At 35.7% G+C, this 17090-nt stretch overlaps 1 protein-coding gene across 38 annotated transcripts in view; it reads left to right on the forward strand.

Annotated features, from left to right (window-relative positions):
• The window catches only part of NRXN1 (neurexin 1), a gene marked incomplete at both ends in the record, with an annotated part of 1149966 nt that overhangs the window by 1091031 nt on the left and 41845 nt on the right, over nt 1-17090 (forward strand). For 2 of the 38 annotated variants that reach the window (XM_081253741.1, XM_081253742.1), the window contains one exon: nt 5416-5448. The exons of the other annotated variants lie outside the window; for them this stretch is intronic. In XM_081253741.1, the coding sequence (XP_081109867.1) occupies nt 5416-5448 (33 nt within the window). Of the gene's footprint in view, nt 1-5415; nt 5449-17090 lie in introns of those variants that run through there. 38 annotated transcript variants of the gene reach the window in all.

Raw genomic sequence — 17090 nt, forward strand, 5'->3', positions numbered from 1 at the left:
TCCAAAATAGGATTTATTTGCTTGCTTGTTTACAAGCCTAACTTTGTGGACTCTAAAGTAGCCTAAGAAGTATAATTTGAGGGTCACAAAAGCCCCCTCCCCTCACCTAGTCCCTCAAAGAGCCCTCCTGTGATCCTTGTAAATATTACTTTTTCTGGCCACATCTTCAAAAATTCAAATATGAAGAGGAATAAGGACCTCAAGCCTTTTATATTGTTAATTTCAATGAGATTAATTTCTCAGACCCTTTGTTTAAATATAAACCTCTATGGAGAATAAATTAGTAGTTGACCTGTTAACAGCATTCGAGCAAGTTGATGCCAGTGTGTTTTCTGACACACTTTTTACCACAGGCTTCCAGATCACCACACGTTGCTTTTCCTCCCAGCCTCATCCTCATTTGCTGTTTCTTCCTCTTCATGACTTCTTAACTTTGGAGTGACCCACAGCCTTGGGCCTTGGTTATCCTCTTCTCTCCATCTAAACTTACTTCCTTGCCACATCACAATATATACAGAATACTTTTTTTTTTTTCACCTGTTTATAAATAAGGTAGAAAAGCCCAGTGTTGAGAGTGTGGTTTCTCAGTCTCAGTACTGTGGACATCTAGGGCCAGGTAACTCTTTGATGTAGGAGCTGTCCTGTACATTTTAAGATGATTAGCACCATCCTTGGCTACTACCCACTACATGCTAGGAACACTTTCCCCAGCTGTGACAATGAGAACTGTTTCCATACATTGTCAAATGTTCCCTTGGGGGCAAAATCACACCCCCCCCCCATAAACCACTGACTTAGAATAATTGGGGGTAAAACAAAAAATCCTTTAATAATGCATATTATAAGCCTTTCACTAAATTTGGCCAATTCTTTTTTTAAAGTTTATATCTCTTAAAGTTATAAGAATCTGAATAACAACAACAAGAGTTAAAAATAGAATCTATAAGCCAGGTTCTGGTTTGGGGATAAAATAAGCTTGTGCCAGGTAGGAGACAGAAGAAAATGGATTTCATCTTGTCTTTAACCCTACACCATTATTGGTAAAAAAAAAAAAAAAAAAAAAAAGCACATCATCTTGCTTTTAAAGCAGCAGTAAACAATATCCTAAATTAAGATTCAAGTTTAGCTCTGCCATTTTTTGACAATTGCATCTTTCTGAGAAAACTAAGTTTTGACAGAGTTAATTCACCCAAGTTCAGTTAACTAGTCAAATCATTTATTTCTCAGTCCTCCACATTCCTACCTCTAAGAATCAGAAATAATTCAGGTGAATTGTCACTAGAAGTTGTAAAGCTCTTAACACACGTAAGTTTGTACTGTTATCTGCATTCAGAGATGAAAGAACCAAAAGTTAATATGGGATGTGGAGGTCTTCAGCTAAGACTGCCAGAACCTGTACCTAGCAGCTCTCTCCTTCCCACATGTACTCAATGTTCTTTGCATGAAAAACAACAGGCCACCCTTCCCTCTGACTGTCCTCCTTTCCCCTCAGCATTTTGGCTTAAAACATCTACCAATCACGTCCTTTTAACCATAAATGAACATAGATGCCATCATTTACATTATTTAATAATTTTAAATACGAAGAGTAATACATAGACTTGATTTTTAAAATGTCCAAAATGGTACCTATTAAAACTATGCTATGGTCCCACCTTTGAACTTGGCTCCCCTCCTCAGATTTAACCACTATTAACTGATATTTTATGTCCTTACAGAAATTTCCTTTGCATATGCAGCTATGTATTTGTGTGTGTAAAGCGTGTGTGTAGTGTGTATATAGCCTTTAAACAATTTTAAATTTGTACCTTTAATTTTTGTTTACATAACAATATATCTTAGAGATCTCTTCATATATGCATGTTTGAATCTACCACATTGTATTTTACAGCTACAGAGTATCCGGACTGTAAAACTGTAATTTATCTCATCAGTTCATTATTGATGAGTAGGTGGTTTCTAGTTTTTGGCTATTACAGTAGTTCAATAAATAGGTTTAATGTCAATGTTTCATGATGGTTGTTTTCTTTTTGATAAATGCTCTGAGCCTTAATCTTTTCTTTTAAAAGAATAAAGTTTGGTTGATGAGGGTCATATTACTGAATAAATAGGCCAAATGGAGAGAATGGGCACAAAACAATATATATTTTAAAGAACTTAAGAAATGCTTTATTATTTCCTTAGAGTCAACATTGAATAAAGGAGAGAGGAACGGAATTTGCAAAACAAAAACTTGACAGAGTCCAATCTTTCCAGGATGGATTTAAAAAATAGTTGCCAAGACAAAATGAGCTTTGGAATTTCAGCATTCTAAACCTCAGTGGCAATTTACTTTTTTATGGCATACCTATCACGATTTATTCTCAGATTTTTTCTTAGTAGTATTGAGTGACTCTATAAGGGGTTAGAATTAGTCCTTGAAAATGCATGGAGATAATGAAAACTGGCCCATAAAGAACAATAGAGGTTCCCCAGGTACTCTTTGTGATATAAAGGTTATTCCCAAAGATCATTCAATGTTTCTTTTAAGCTTTTTAAAAAGTATCTCCATGATACGGCCATTTGAAACACACCATAGTCTTACAAGTTAAAACCTTCCTTGTCAGACAGGATACAGTCATCTCAGTTACCTTGAACTGTGCAACATGTCTGCTATTACAGAATGATCAATAAATGCAGATGTATTGGGGATATATTTCCATATGGTATTCCAGATGTGGAGCCTTTGCTTACGAAAGGATTACTTTAAATTTTAGAGGAAAGGTGAAAAATAAGTATATATTTCCAACACTGGATAACTCATTTATTTTTCTGGCTTTGGGAAGCAGGATGTGTACATCCTTTGGCGCTTGTTTGTTTGTATTTTTATTGTTTTGTTTGTATTTTTTTAACACCTTTATTGGAGTATAATTGCTTTACAATGGTGTGTTAGTTTTTGTTTTATAACAAAGTGAATCAGCTATACATATACATATGTCCCCATATCTCCTCCCTCTTGCATCTCCCTCCCACCCTGCCTGTCCCACCCCTCTAGGTGGACACAAAGCACCGAGCTGATCTCCCTGTGCTATGTGGCTGCTTCCCACTAGCTATCTATTTTACATTTGGTAGTATATATAAGTCCATGCCACTCTCTCACTTCGTCCCAGTTTACCCTTCCCCCTCCCCATGTCCTCAAGTCCATTCTCTACGTCTGCGTCTTTATTCCTGTCCTGCCCCTAGGTTCTTCAGAACCTTTTTTTTTTTTTTAGATTCCATATATATGTGTTAGCATACAGTATTTGTTTTTCTTTTTCTGACTTCTTTCACTCTGTATGACAGACTCTAGGTCCATCCACCTCACCACAAATAACTCAATTTCATTTCTTTTTATGGCTGAGTAATATTCCATTGTATATATGTGCCACATCTTTTTATCCATTCATCTGTCAATGGACACTTAGGTGGCTTCCATGTCCTGGCTATTGTAAATAGAGCTGCAATGAATATTTTGGTACATGACTCTTTTTGAATTATGGTCTTCGCAGGGTATATGCCCAGTAGTGGGATTGCTGGGTCGTATAATAGTTCTGTTTTTAGTTTTTTTTTTTTTTTTTTTTTCTTTTTGCGGTATGTGGGCCTCTCACTGCTGTGGCCTCTCACGTTGCAGAGCACAGGCTCCGGACACGCAGGCCCAGCGGCCATGGCTCACGGGCCCAGCCGCTCCGCGGCATGTGGGATCCTCCCAGACCGGGGCACGAACCCGTATCCCCTGCATCGGCAGGCGGACTCTCAACCACTGCGCCACCAGGGAGGCCCTGTTTTTAGTTTTTTAAGGAACCTCCATACTGTTCTCCACAGTGGCTGTATCAATTTACATTCCCACCAACAGTGCAAGAGAGTTCCCTTTTCTCCACACTGTCTCCAGCATTTATTGTTTGTAGGTTTTTTGATGATGGCCATTCTGACTGGTATGAGGTGATACCTCATTGTAGTTTTGATTTGCATTTCTCTAATGATTAGTGGTGTTGAGCATCATTTCATGTGTTTGTTGGCAATCTGTGTATCTTCTTTGGAGAAATGTCTATTTAGGTCTTCTGCCCATTTTTGGATTGGACTGTTTGTTTTTTTTGATATTGAGCTGCATGAGCTGCTTGTAAATTTTGGAGATTAATCCTTTGTCAGTTGCTTCGTTTGCAAATATTTTCTCCCACTCTGAGGGTTGTCTTTTTGTCTTGTTTATGGTTTCCTCTGCTGTGCAAAAGCTTTTAAGTTTCATTAGGTCCCATTTGTTTATTTTTGTTTTTATTTCCATTTCTCTAGGAGGTGGGTCAAAAAGGATCTTGCTGTAATTTATGTCATAGCATTCTGCCTATGTTTTCCTCTAAGAGTTTTATAGTGTCTGACCTTACGTTTAGGTCTTTAATCCATTTTGAGTTTATTTTTGTGTATGGTGTCAGGGAGTGTTCTAATTTCACTCTTTCACATGTAGCTGTCCAGTTTTGCCAGCACCACTTATTGAAGAGGCTGTCTTTTCTCCATTGTATATTCTTGCCTCCTTTGTCAAAAATAAGGTGACCTTGTTTGTCTTTTTAATGATCGATAACGTGGCATATTTATTGGGACTTAAATTATCTTTAAAGAGAAATAGCTCTAATTGGCAAAAAAAAAAGCATAGTAATGTATTTCTTAATGTTGCATAATTGCCTTTACAAAATTATCCCATAAAAATACTCATTATAAATGGGGCATTCAAAAAATGCCATTCATTAACTTGAAAATAAAATTATAATTACAATTACAAAGCTTTGAGCAGATTCTGTTAGGAGGGTTGCATGCTAATTGCACAGTTTAAGTCTTCTAATTTAATATTAGGTGAAAAGGTGATAATCATCTGAAGGGAAGCACATAAGAAGAGTTGAAGGGTTGGGATGTTAAAAAGTAGTTTCTTTTCTGTTGAGCTGTCACATTGGATTACAAAGTAATACAGAGAAAAATTCCTGTGCATGAAAATAGGTCTTTATTTGGGTCGGGGTTTAGGGGAATGTCTGTTTCCCTATGCAGTCACAGTGGGGGAGCAAATTTAACAGCAGAGACTGCCAAGACTTTTTGAGCTGGGCACGGGCTGGTCTGTCTACCAGCAGCCTTGTCAATTGCAGACGGAACTGCAGCATCCCTTCCTGCAGTAGTGCATCAGCCATTGGCTCGTTGGTGACACGTGACTGATAAAGCCTTTTCTGTGTGTTTTCTCGCCCATCTGTGTGCAGGGCACTGATAGGCCAGGCTGATGCGCAGGCAATTTATCATCTTGATCTCCCACTGAGTCAGGGAGCTCTCCTGTCACCAGTATTGATTTCAGAGGATGGACTAAATTTCCTAGGATTTCCATTAAGAATTAAGAAAAAAGCTCTAAGCACGCAGGGTAGCCAGACAGACATGGATATGAGATGGCACTGTGAAAACTCGCAGGTAGCTTCTTCTATCACAGCCGGTGCTCAGCACAGCTTAGAACTGCAGCATGCAGGGTTTAAGATACCAGAAGCCTAAGAACAATAATAATGAAAATAAGAATAAACTCTTTTGGATAAACTAATTTTAAGATTTATATTAAAATGTTTCTTCTTGGAGATTGCATGTCAAATTTATGCACGCTCTGTATGAAATGTAGAAAGGTTGTTTTAAATTTTAAATGTCCTTAAACCCTGAGCATGGTTGCTTCTACTTTTGTTTTGTTGCGTGAGCTTCAGAGGTTTATGAGCATGCTTGTGGCAGAAACAACCAAAAATTGTGGGGTGTGTGTTTATATATATGTATTAAGTTGATTCGAGTAAAAGCATGAATAAAAGCTGCTTTCAATACTTGCCAGACTGCTTTATTATTGTTAGTGACTTGGTGATTATTTTGCCTAAATATGCTTAGATTCTGACCATGCATGCTTTTGTGGCAGAGTGGGTTTTCGTTGAAAATTCGTAAAGGTGTATTGTGTGAATTAAATGTATGTTTGGTGCCACAGAAAATGTATTAGTGATTATTAAACCTGATTAATTAATGGAAATATTTCATGATGGTAAGATTTGAGCAACATTTGTTTACACTAATTCTGCTTACTGAAAAAAATGCATGTCTGGGATGAATGAACGTTTTTATATTTTTGAAATATAAATTTTGATTATTTCAGAGACAGTAAGATTTCAGTTTTTAAAAATGCATCCAAGGTGAGAGAATTAGAAACATTTTTTTTTTTATTTTAGCCTAAGAGAGGATTCTAAAAGTGCTGTTTGCGTATTTGAGACATCATGTGCATGTTCATGAGTGTGAATTCTTCGGATAATTGTTTGATAGTCTCGTAGCTATCCTTATTCTCCTGAAGAGGAGAAAAGCCTCGGCATTCAAGTATTTCCTAGGCCCATGGGAATTAGAGCCAGCAAAAGCAAGAGTATGGCCAGATGGGACTGGCATGCTTGGCTGGGAGAGGAGAGGAGACAATAGGCGGGGGCGGAGCAGATGGAGAACAGAAGGGATTGAATCTCAGAAAAGGGGAGGGGGGGAGGGGAGGAGTAGGTTTAATAGTGAAGGAAGCCTGGCCCCTCTTTTCAAGGGAACTTCTGATTGCATCTTCCTTTAAGTACAAGATAGAATGTCATGTCTGTTGTGACAAATATTTTTCATTGAATTAGGTAACCCCTGCTTCATACATTAGGAAAGAAATCCCATGAATAGAAGGTACTTTACCAGATTATAAATGGTGTGCTATTTGTTGTTGTTTGTAACCTTTTTCTCTTTGCCATATTCAGGAAGAGTATTCAATAGGAGCAAAATTCAAATTAAGCTGTCATATTATTTGAGTCATTGGTATCTAAATATAAATACGGCAATAACTACTAAACTTATTTATCAGACTTTAACGATTCAAGCATCAATAAGGCTTGCTGACTTTTTCCCTAAGTAAGCTTTGAATGATGAAAACATTAGGAGCTCATGCTGACTAATCTACTGTTATTTTACTTCTGGCTTATAAATAGATGTTCATTTCTAGAATAACTTTAAATGTTTTATTTAAGTATTTGTTGATTTTATCCTGAAGGCTGGGGGCTTGACCAATGCCCAGTTCAAATTCTGCAATGAAATTAATCAAGCCTTCTGTCACCCAAGGGCACAGTCTTTGTCCAGAAGGGTCATAGGACTGAAAAACAATGAAAAATCAATTTACTTCTGAATTCTGTGATTTCAATGATTATTTCAAAATTCTAAGGTGAACCCAGACACAATTTCCAGTCCTAAGTTTAACTGAATTTTACCAAAATCATGCTGCCAAAATGCACCAATGAAACACAAATTTTAAAAGTTTAAGTACACATCTCTTACTCTGTGGGTCACCCACAGCTCTCTTAATCATTTGGTTGGTGGACCTTGTGTATGGAGAGAATTTCCATTTTCCAAGGGAAATTTAGCCGTGTTGCATGTCTCTTTTGACTGCCTCTTGAACCTTGGCTTGACAAGGAATTATGACATAGATAAAGGGAATGAAAACCTTTACCTTTAACATTCTGAGATACATTTAGGATAATTTATTTAAATCATTTATATTGATTTTCCCAGAGTTAATGAATGAGACCAATTTCATATACTTCTCCACTCCTTTTCTTCCAATGCCCTGTTCTTAGAAATTAAAGAGTCCACTAAGCAACAAAATTCTCCTCACTTGGCAAATTCCCTCTAACATTTTTAGAAAGAAATAGTGCCTACAGACAGATCTTTGGACAGATATTTATATTTTGGAGGGTTGACTGGTGTTCATTAAGCAAGATAACCCAGTGTTAAAGAATAAATATTTTCATTGACTTTGCACAATCAAGTTGCCTAATATGCTGAGTGCCACGTTCTCCTTCTGTAGAATGAAACTAGAAGAGCCCTGAAGTGGTATTAAATGTCTGGTCACAGTAGCATTTGGGGTCAACTGCCAAGCAAATTTCTCACCAAGACATTAACCAGGAAATACTTACATATTTATGAAGTAATTAGTGATGTAATATTGCATATTAAGGATGTTTTGGGTAGTTATGATGAAATGTTACTGTCTGTGTGTGTTCCATATGCTCCTTTAATTTACAAAATGTGCTCATTCCACAGCATCTGGGTGCATTTATAAACTACAAGTGCAATCAATTAACTATATGATGGATGCAGTAGGCAGATTGCTAATTGATGGGAAAAGCCCTTTTAGCTTATACTTTGTAGTTTTCAAATGGGAAAATAAAGCATGTAGCCAAGAACTTTCAATCTTTGTCTATATTAAATTTAAATGTTTCAAGAACTAAGCTTACACTCTGCCCATTTGGAAAATAACCCATTTGAAGCAAGATTTTGCCATGTCAAATTAGTGCTCTTAATTCTGGTGTTATAAGCACTAGCAAGATATAGGTGAACAGAGTTAGTGGCTATTTAATTATACTTAGACCAAGTGGTGCCTTTTATTAATTCAGTCTTCTTTTTCACTTCCCATTTCCTCTATTCCCAGTACTATTCCCCAGCAGAGGAATAACTCTGCTGCTTTACCTGTCTATGGACTCAAATGCCATTTGTTCCAGACCTCTATTATTATTATTATTATTATTATTTATTTTTTTTTTTTTGGTACGCAGGCCTCTCACTGTTGTGGCCTTTCCCATTGCGGAGCACAGGCTCCAGACACGCAGGCTCAGTGGCCATGGCTCACGGGCCCAGCCGTTCTGTGGCATGTGGGATCTTCCTGGACCAGGGGCACGAACCCACGTCCCCTGCATCGGCAGGCAGACTCTCAACCACTGCGCCACCAGGGAAGCCCCAGACCTCTATTATTAAATAGAAACAATAAACTATATATAAATTCAGCAGAATATAATGACACCAAGTTCTGCTTATACATTTTTGTGTATATTTAGGCTTTGAGTATCATTGATTTCTATTAAGGTTACCATATTGACCCAGAAATATTGATTTTATTTTCTGCTATCTTATTTACATTTACTTGATAGTTGATACTTGAATCTCCTGAAGGCTCCCTTCCCTTATTACTCTAGCACAGAGAATGGAGCCAAGCACAGTATATCGAGTAGATAGGCAATTTCCAGTATATAGAATAACTGGGGAGAATTACAGACAGATATAAACCCATGGGTATCTCTAGTGTCTCACAGAAAATTAAGACAGCATATAAGTCTAAACTAAATAATAACCATGAAAAAGTAAAAATATATGAGAGAGATTTTCTAGTTTTGTATCATAAATTATGTGTGATTATCACTGCACACTTTCATTTTCCTCTCAAATTTTCACCCTCATTTGAATTCACTTGATTATGCATTGGAAACTATCTGAGAACTATTTCCCCCCAAAAAATCAATTATACATTTTTGTTTTCATTGTTGTGAAAAAAATATTTATATATATATGGGGGGGGAGAGAGACTGCAGATTAAGCCACAATTTAATTGTTTTCCTGATAGCAAAAAAGACTCAAAAAAGTTTTCTTACTATTTTCCCACGACTAAATGGAATGTCTTTTGCTATAAAGGCTTCAGGCTTCATTACCTTAGGTGTTGCTTAGTTTAAAAGACAAAAACATCATATAATGATGGGAATGACTTGAATATTATTTAGGGGACCAAAAGAAATCAGTCTCTGAAAGACATCAGTCCTGGAGTCTGTATTTTCTCATGTTTGTTTCCATGGCTTTTTTATTTAAACATGACAGGTTTGGTAGGGCCACAGTCTTGACTGTAAGCATATTTCAGACCAAAAATATAATTACATAACCTCACAGCCTAGATTTACTAGTAAATTCATAGATGATATGGGGGTTTAGTGGTGTGGGCAAATGCCTTCATCTGTCCGACCTCTTCACATTTTTCAATTTAAAAACTCCACTACAGCTTCAAAGACAATGCCGTCCCAATCAATTCATTGAAATGAATTTTCTTATAATTAAAAACTATTTATTATATATACAAAATATAGATTACATATATAAATACTATGTATGTATAATAATGTATGTATATGACTAAGACTACCTTTATGACTTCAGAACACTCTGTTGTCAAATCAAGAAGTTTGCGTAGAATTTTGATATTTTTTTGAAGCTCCTTGATTTGGAGTTGCATAGATATAGCCCCAGGCATCAATTCTCAATGACCCATGTGTGAACTGTCTACATAATGGATTATCTTGCATGACCAGATGTGTTCTCTAGACCGCTTAACCTCCCATGGGCTGAAAAATCATTGTGTTCCATCATGTGCCGTGACTTCTCTCAGTTAGCATGGCTAGATTTGAGTGAATCACCTATCCATTGGGTTTGTAGTAGGACTACAATATTTTCAGAGTTGAATGTGGTATGTGTATGAATATGTGTGTCTGCATAAAACACTGCTAAATATTTAGCTGCTACATAATAGATTACATAGAAAAACTAGAAATTTCAGGGTAATAGCTACTCTTTGGTTTGCCAAGAGTTTTCTTAAGCCTTCAAGAAGTATACCATCTCTTTCCAGAATGTTGAAAATTATAATATATAAGCACGTATCTCAGTGTTTTTTTGGTACAGTTAATAGTTAAGATCTGTTAAAATATCTATTGATTGATAGATCAGTAGATGCTTGACGTCATGGGTGACTCAAAGGAAACTAAGACACTTGCTGCCTTAAAAGTCCAGCTGAGGAGAAAGGACAAACACATATAAAACTAGAGGGGTATTGAAGGCTGAATAATTTCACCCTATAGTCTCAATTAATGAACACGTTTTTGCTGAGCATCTATTACACACTTCATGGTAGCTTAGAGAAAGGAGAGTTCAATAATGGCTAAGTAGATGCTCTGATGTTTCTCTGCTGTATGTTCTCTGAATTTGTTTGAGCAGCCCTAGTTATCCAGTCATAAAATAAAAGGTAACACAAAATCAGGTCAAATCAGGTGGGCTACACATCCTGTAACACCAATACCAGCCTCTGAAGTGGTGTTTAGGACACTGAGGGTATTGGAATATGAAGCAAGATCTCAAGTAGCTTGTCTCAAAATCAGTCAGTGTGGTTGCTTCCTGTTTTACATGTTCTCAGGACAACATATTGATTTCTTAAACCAGTTTTCATGCTTTATGAATGTTAAAGTAATACAAAATGTATACAACTGTTTTTAGTTCAAAATCACCTGCATATTTAGTTTGTATTTATTTTCTTTATTTGTTAAAATTAGCTATTGTTGCTAAACGTTTTCCCTTAAAAAATAAGAAATTGTTTTCTTTTTATTGACGGGATGACTTGAAATATTCAGTCACTTTTCCAATAGTAAATAAGACACTTTGGAGTAAGTATAACTATCTCAGGCCACTAGGGTATAAATAAGTGCATTTGTAAATTACTCCAGCAATAATTTTCAGTATGCCTGATTCTACTTCTTTCTGTATCTTTGATTCTATTTTCTTTTTGAAGGGCACCCATCAAAAAGAAAATAGAACATGGGAGGATATAGGCAGGAAGCAAAGGTCTGGCCTGAAGTGGAACAATTCTGAATAAGTGATAATTATGTAAATAGTCTACTCATGTTACTGAAATACTATTGTTTCCTCAGTAAGTAGTTTAAAATATAGTGAATAATTATGGGAAACTTCATGAACCATTCATTAGAATTGATTGAAATAATACCTAGGTATAAAATATCAAACTGAATAGTTTTTTATTATTTTTCAAAATCTCAAGCTAGAGACAGTAAGCTCAGGTCACTGTTTAGTGGCATACATGCAACAAGGTTTTCTGAGATTCCTGACTTTCTAGTTTTCCAAATAGCCAGTGAGATTTCAGTTGCAACAGATGTTGTCATTTTAAACAGAAGACTACTGATGCAATAACAAAATAAATATTGACTTTAACCTCTCTCTCTCTTTCTACCTAGCAATTCCCTAAATGATGCATCAACTCTTTTTAATTCTTTAGGAAGAGTTATGAGGGTTTAAAATGATGAGATGAAGTAGAAACGTATATTCTTGGTTTATTTGAAAGTCTACCATGTAAGATCATTTCTAAAGATGCCATTCAAATGAGGATAATACATGTTTTATGTCTGTAAATATTACAAAAGTGGGGAATTCATAGGTTACTTTTTATGAACATACCTGTATCTGTTTTAAAAGAAAATTATTTTATAAATACCAGTTTTCCCAACTTATATGTAATACATAGGATTTGATCATATCAGTATGATTCTTTTATTTTTTAGTTTTTAAATAAATGTTTTAATTTGAAATAATTTAAATATATAGAAATGTTACAAACATATTAAAGAGAGTTCACTCTCATCCAGCTTCCCCTAATGTTAACATCTTATATAAGCATTGTACTTCTGTCAAATTTAAGAAATTAACATTCAGTATGCCCTTTGAGAAATGATTTGCTTTTAGAAATTTTGTGTCATAGAGGCCACTGAGTGACATCAAACTACTTCTGGAAAATTTCAGCATCACTTGGTTTGATTCCCACAAATACCTAAGAGAATTCTCCCCACTGGGCTACCCCAAATTTCTACTAAGAAACATTCAGTCAAGTATTTTAGGAGGACAAACAGTTGTTTTTTTCTTCCCACCCTTATCAATGTTAGTTTTATTTTGAAGTTGGTCACAGACTCTCTTTTCCTTTCTCTGTTTCCTTGGGAAATTTTACCATTCTCAGCATAGAAAACTCTCCTAAATTTTAGACTTGTCCTTACAACTGCCCCAATTCACCTCAAATTCAAAATGTCCCATTGTTTATAGGTTATTTTTTGGAGTTTATATAATTTTAAAACATTTCATTTTAATAAATTTATGTAAAGACATTATAATAGAGAAAGTTTTACTGCTACTGGTATGGTGAAAACCAACTACTTAAATTTCTGCTGCTTGATTTCCCCATTTGTAAGGTGAGGGGTTTGCAGTTCTAATACTTTATGATTTTAGAGTGTGAATAAATGTGAATTTCTTTTAAAAGAAAAAGTTTTTAAAGAAGAGTGGTCTTAAAACATAGACTGCTTTTCATTTTGTTAAGTCGTCTCCCCTGACTTTTTAGATGAATCTGCATCTGAGATTTTCGTATGAAATTTTCATTTTGAAACTAGTGGGAGAATAATTCCAGTCATGGCTAGCATTAATTGGAGGGAAATCTCCTTTTCCTTACATAGTGAAGAATACAGAGACTTATTAGCATTCTATGGGCAAGGCTGGTAAATTTCACATAATTAACGGTTTGGAATCCTAAAAACTAACAATAGGAAATGCTACAGAAGGAACAACATCTTTTCATTTTGACATCATCTTGACAAATGAGGGAAAATCTGCAGTGTGTGCATCACAAAAACAAGCAAAATTCTGTGAAAACAAGGGAAAAGTGGCCCCATACTCCCTGTTTTCTCCTTGTGTTCCAAAACCTTCACCTTTGCTAACAGACCCTGAAATTATTTCAAATCTATTTTTCATACAATGAATACCAAAATAGCTAAATTATTCATTGTAAGTGAAAATATTTATTACCATGTGTCAAGAAACTCTGATTCCCTTTCTGGTGTTCCTAATAAGAACCCTGTGGTGCAAAATTATGTGCTGAATCTACTAAATAATTACCCATGTGAATGCTGTACCTACCATGTGTATTTTTAGGCTTTGTATGGATAAATATTTCATAAAGTGCTGCATACTCTGGACTCAAAGTCCTTCATCCCCAAATCAGTTTCAAATTCTTTTCTAAGAAACAAGGTACAGTGAGACTTCTAATGAAAGTGGTAAAGAAAGAGGTAACATAAGCAATCAACAGCACAGTCTGAGAAAAATTCTCATCACCAATAAAGATTTATGAAAAATAAATTTAATCACTGCCAAATGAGATCCTCAGAGAACAAGACTTTGTAAGCATTTTTCTATAAATGTGAAAAAGAAACTGGGTCTATATTGAGAAAAAACGGTTAGATGTGTAGGACAAATTATTTTTATGAACGTTCATAATTTAGCTGTAAAAACTAATATAGCTTGTGAGTGTCTATAGTCATTTGAAATATTTAGCAGGGAAATATTCACAGACACAAGGAAATGAAATTAGAACTTTGACATTTACAGTTTTAAGACTTAATACATGGAAGGTGCAGTGATTGCATTTTTATTTTTTTTTCTTCTATTTCTTATCAGCATCAAAACCTAGACAGGATTTGGTGAATGCTCTGGGAAACCAGCATTTTGGAGTACAAATTGATATGTACAGTAGAGGCTTAGCTTTTAATGTAATCTTATAATGATAGATTTGACTTCCAGAACACAGTTAGCTTGAAACACTTCAACTTTAAAGCATTACCTGGACCCCGCAAAGCTTAAGATGCATTGTGGCACTGTGGCACTGTGGCACTGTGGCACTAGGGAGAGCAAAGAGGGGCAAAGTGTTAGGTGATAGCCTCACACTTCTCACCAACTCTTTTCATTATGGCCACATGAAGTAAAGGCCTGGATTCTGTTACAGCAGCTTTGACACATGTTTACCACCCTTAGTGTCTTTCTTGGCTCATTACCTATTATGTATTTTATTCTTTTATTGGTTGTGTCGACTGAAAAGAAAAGGCACAACATGAGAACTGTGAGTTTCGGTTTTATTTGGGGGCTTACTGAGGGCTATAGCCTGGAGACGGCCTCTCAGATAGCTACGAGAAATTACTCCAAAGAGGTAGGCAAGGAAGCCAGTGTATGTGTGAGTTTGGCGAAGGGGTATATGCAATCAGGCATACATCTCAGTAGAAGTTTGCTGCTAGTCATGAGGAATTGATATCTCAGTTCATGGTTTTCATGATTTTCTAATTATGGGAAGATGCAAGAATCTGGATTCATAAAATTTTCTCCTTAAAATATATAAATATCTGAAGGCCTCTTCTGCCAGTTTTCCCAGAGCACAGAGTGCCTTATTCCTGATCTCTGCCCTAAATTATTTTCCAGGTGTACCACAGATCAGTGACTTCAGTAGCTAATGACTCAATTCTTGTAGAGCCAGGTAGTGAGTGACATTCCTTAGTTGGCAAGAGTAGTTCTGCCATTTTAAATTTATGGTAACTGGTAGAATTAACTGGGAGAAGTATGCATGGGTTCTAAAAGGATTTCATCAGGTAACTCACCATTCTTTGCCTTTTTTAATCAAAGTGACTGAGAAACTGCCTCTGTGTGTTTTACCTTGTATTGTTTGGTGAAAGATGTGCAAGGACAGGAAAATCCTCTACTAGGCTCTTTTCTGTTCTGTGTCTTAAGCTTTGCTGTTTAAGAGGAGTGTAGTCTTTGCTGCCACAAGAGAGCTAAATCCTAAAGATACAGTTTAGTTGGCTAGTCCTGGCGCAGAGGTGATTTGATGGATTGACTTACTTTGACTTGTACATTTATAATGCTTCTTTTCTTTCAAATCCCTTTCTAGAATTTTGAAACCCAAGACCTGTTTTATATCTCACTGGGTGAGACATTAGTCCTACTTTTCTAAGTCTGAAGTACCTTTATCATTGGTCTCATCTGTAAAATGGACTGAGGTCCCCCACCACTCTCCAAACGTAGGTGAGGGAAGCATTTTCTTACCTTTTCTCTTTCCTTCTGCTCACTCTTTTCTTCATAGTTTCCTGCTTTCTTTGCCTCTTTTCTACTTTACCTCTAACAGAAGTCTGCTACAGGTATCTATTTTGCTTTCTTTTGCCCCATTGGTGAGACTTAAGAATCAAACTTTGACCAACATATAGGTATAAAATTGCTAAGACAGTAGCCATGATTTTTAGACCTCAGGGAGGTCAGGAGAGTCCACTGGATTCTATGTCATTGAAAGGAAATATATTGAGCACAGCCTAATTCTTAGATGAATAGGATTCTACAGGGTTTTAGGAATAGAAAGTAAGATTACTCATCATAAGAGAAGTTAATTGAACAGAAACTGTAGAGTCCTCAGAATATAAATATTAGGAATTCAATTTTTAGTAACTCCCTGACACTTCCTTTAGAACTGTGTTGGTTTTGTTTTGTTTTATTTGTATTTTGTTTTAATTTTCTCTTTTAAATCAAAGGCATGTTGTTGAAATTTTTAGTTATTTGGTATCTTAATCCGTAGGGTTCAGTATTCAAGGATAAATAACAGAAGGGCTGGCAAAAATGGTGTCACTAGTAACAACCTGTCACATAACAATTTCCTCAATTCGAATCATGGAGAAATAGTCAATATCCCAACTACCTTTAAACCACTAATTGTTTTAGGTAAAAATTATCACATTTAGCTGAAAAGTGGATTGTTTGAAACCAATAACTTTCACTTCATTGATAAAGCATCAGGCCCTGTATATTGGCACTTATCTTTGATAGTCAACAAGCCATTTCACAAAATCAAAGATTATTATGTTTATGTATGTATGCATGTATTAAGTACTTATATATTTTAAAAATATTTGGAAATAATTATAGATTCAGAGATAGTTGCAAAGAAAGATATGGGAGGTCCCCTGCACCCTTTATCCAACTTCCCCCCATGTTAACATCTTATATAACTATAGTTCAATATCAAAACCAGCATGTAAATCATAGAGCTTATTCAGATTTTACCAGTTATACATGCATTTATTGTGTATGTGTGTGTGTCTGTGTAGTTCTATGCAATTTTATCACATGTATAGCTTCTTATAATCACCACCAAAATCAAGAGGCTTACCTGTACCACAAGATTCTCTTGTGTTACCCTTGATTATTATATTTTAAAGGGACCTGAGGGGTCATCTACTCTAACCTACTTATATTGGAATGGGGAGTGATTTGCCACAGGTCAATGGGTTAGATAATGATTGAACTCCTAGTCGAATTTCAGAATGCTATGTCCTATCCTAGACCAGTTTCAGGCATCCCATCTTACATTCTCAGTTTTATAAAGCAGACAGTTGTTCTACAAGTTTGAAGATAAGAGAACTGAAGCAAACACAAGTTTCAAAGTAAATGTGTTCATCACAATTCTAGATTTTTTAAAAAATCTGATATTCTAATTCTATTACTGGATGCATAATGGGTTAAAGGAACATTAACCGTCAATGTAAGCATTAGATTGATATTTCAGACAAAGCATG

Source organism: Mesoplodon bidens, assembly GCF_964165515.1.
Source record: "Mesoplodon bidens genome assembly, chromosome: 14".
Lineage (NCBI taxonomy): Eukaryota > Metazoa > Chordata > Mammalia > Artiodactyla > Ziphiidae > Mesoplodon > Mesoplodon bidens.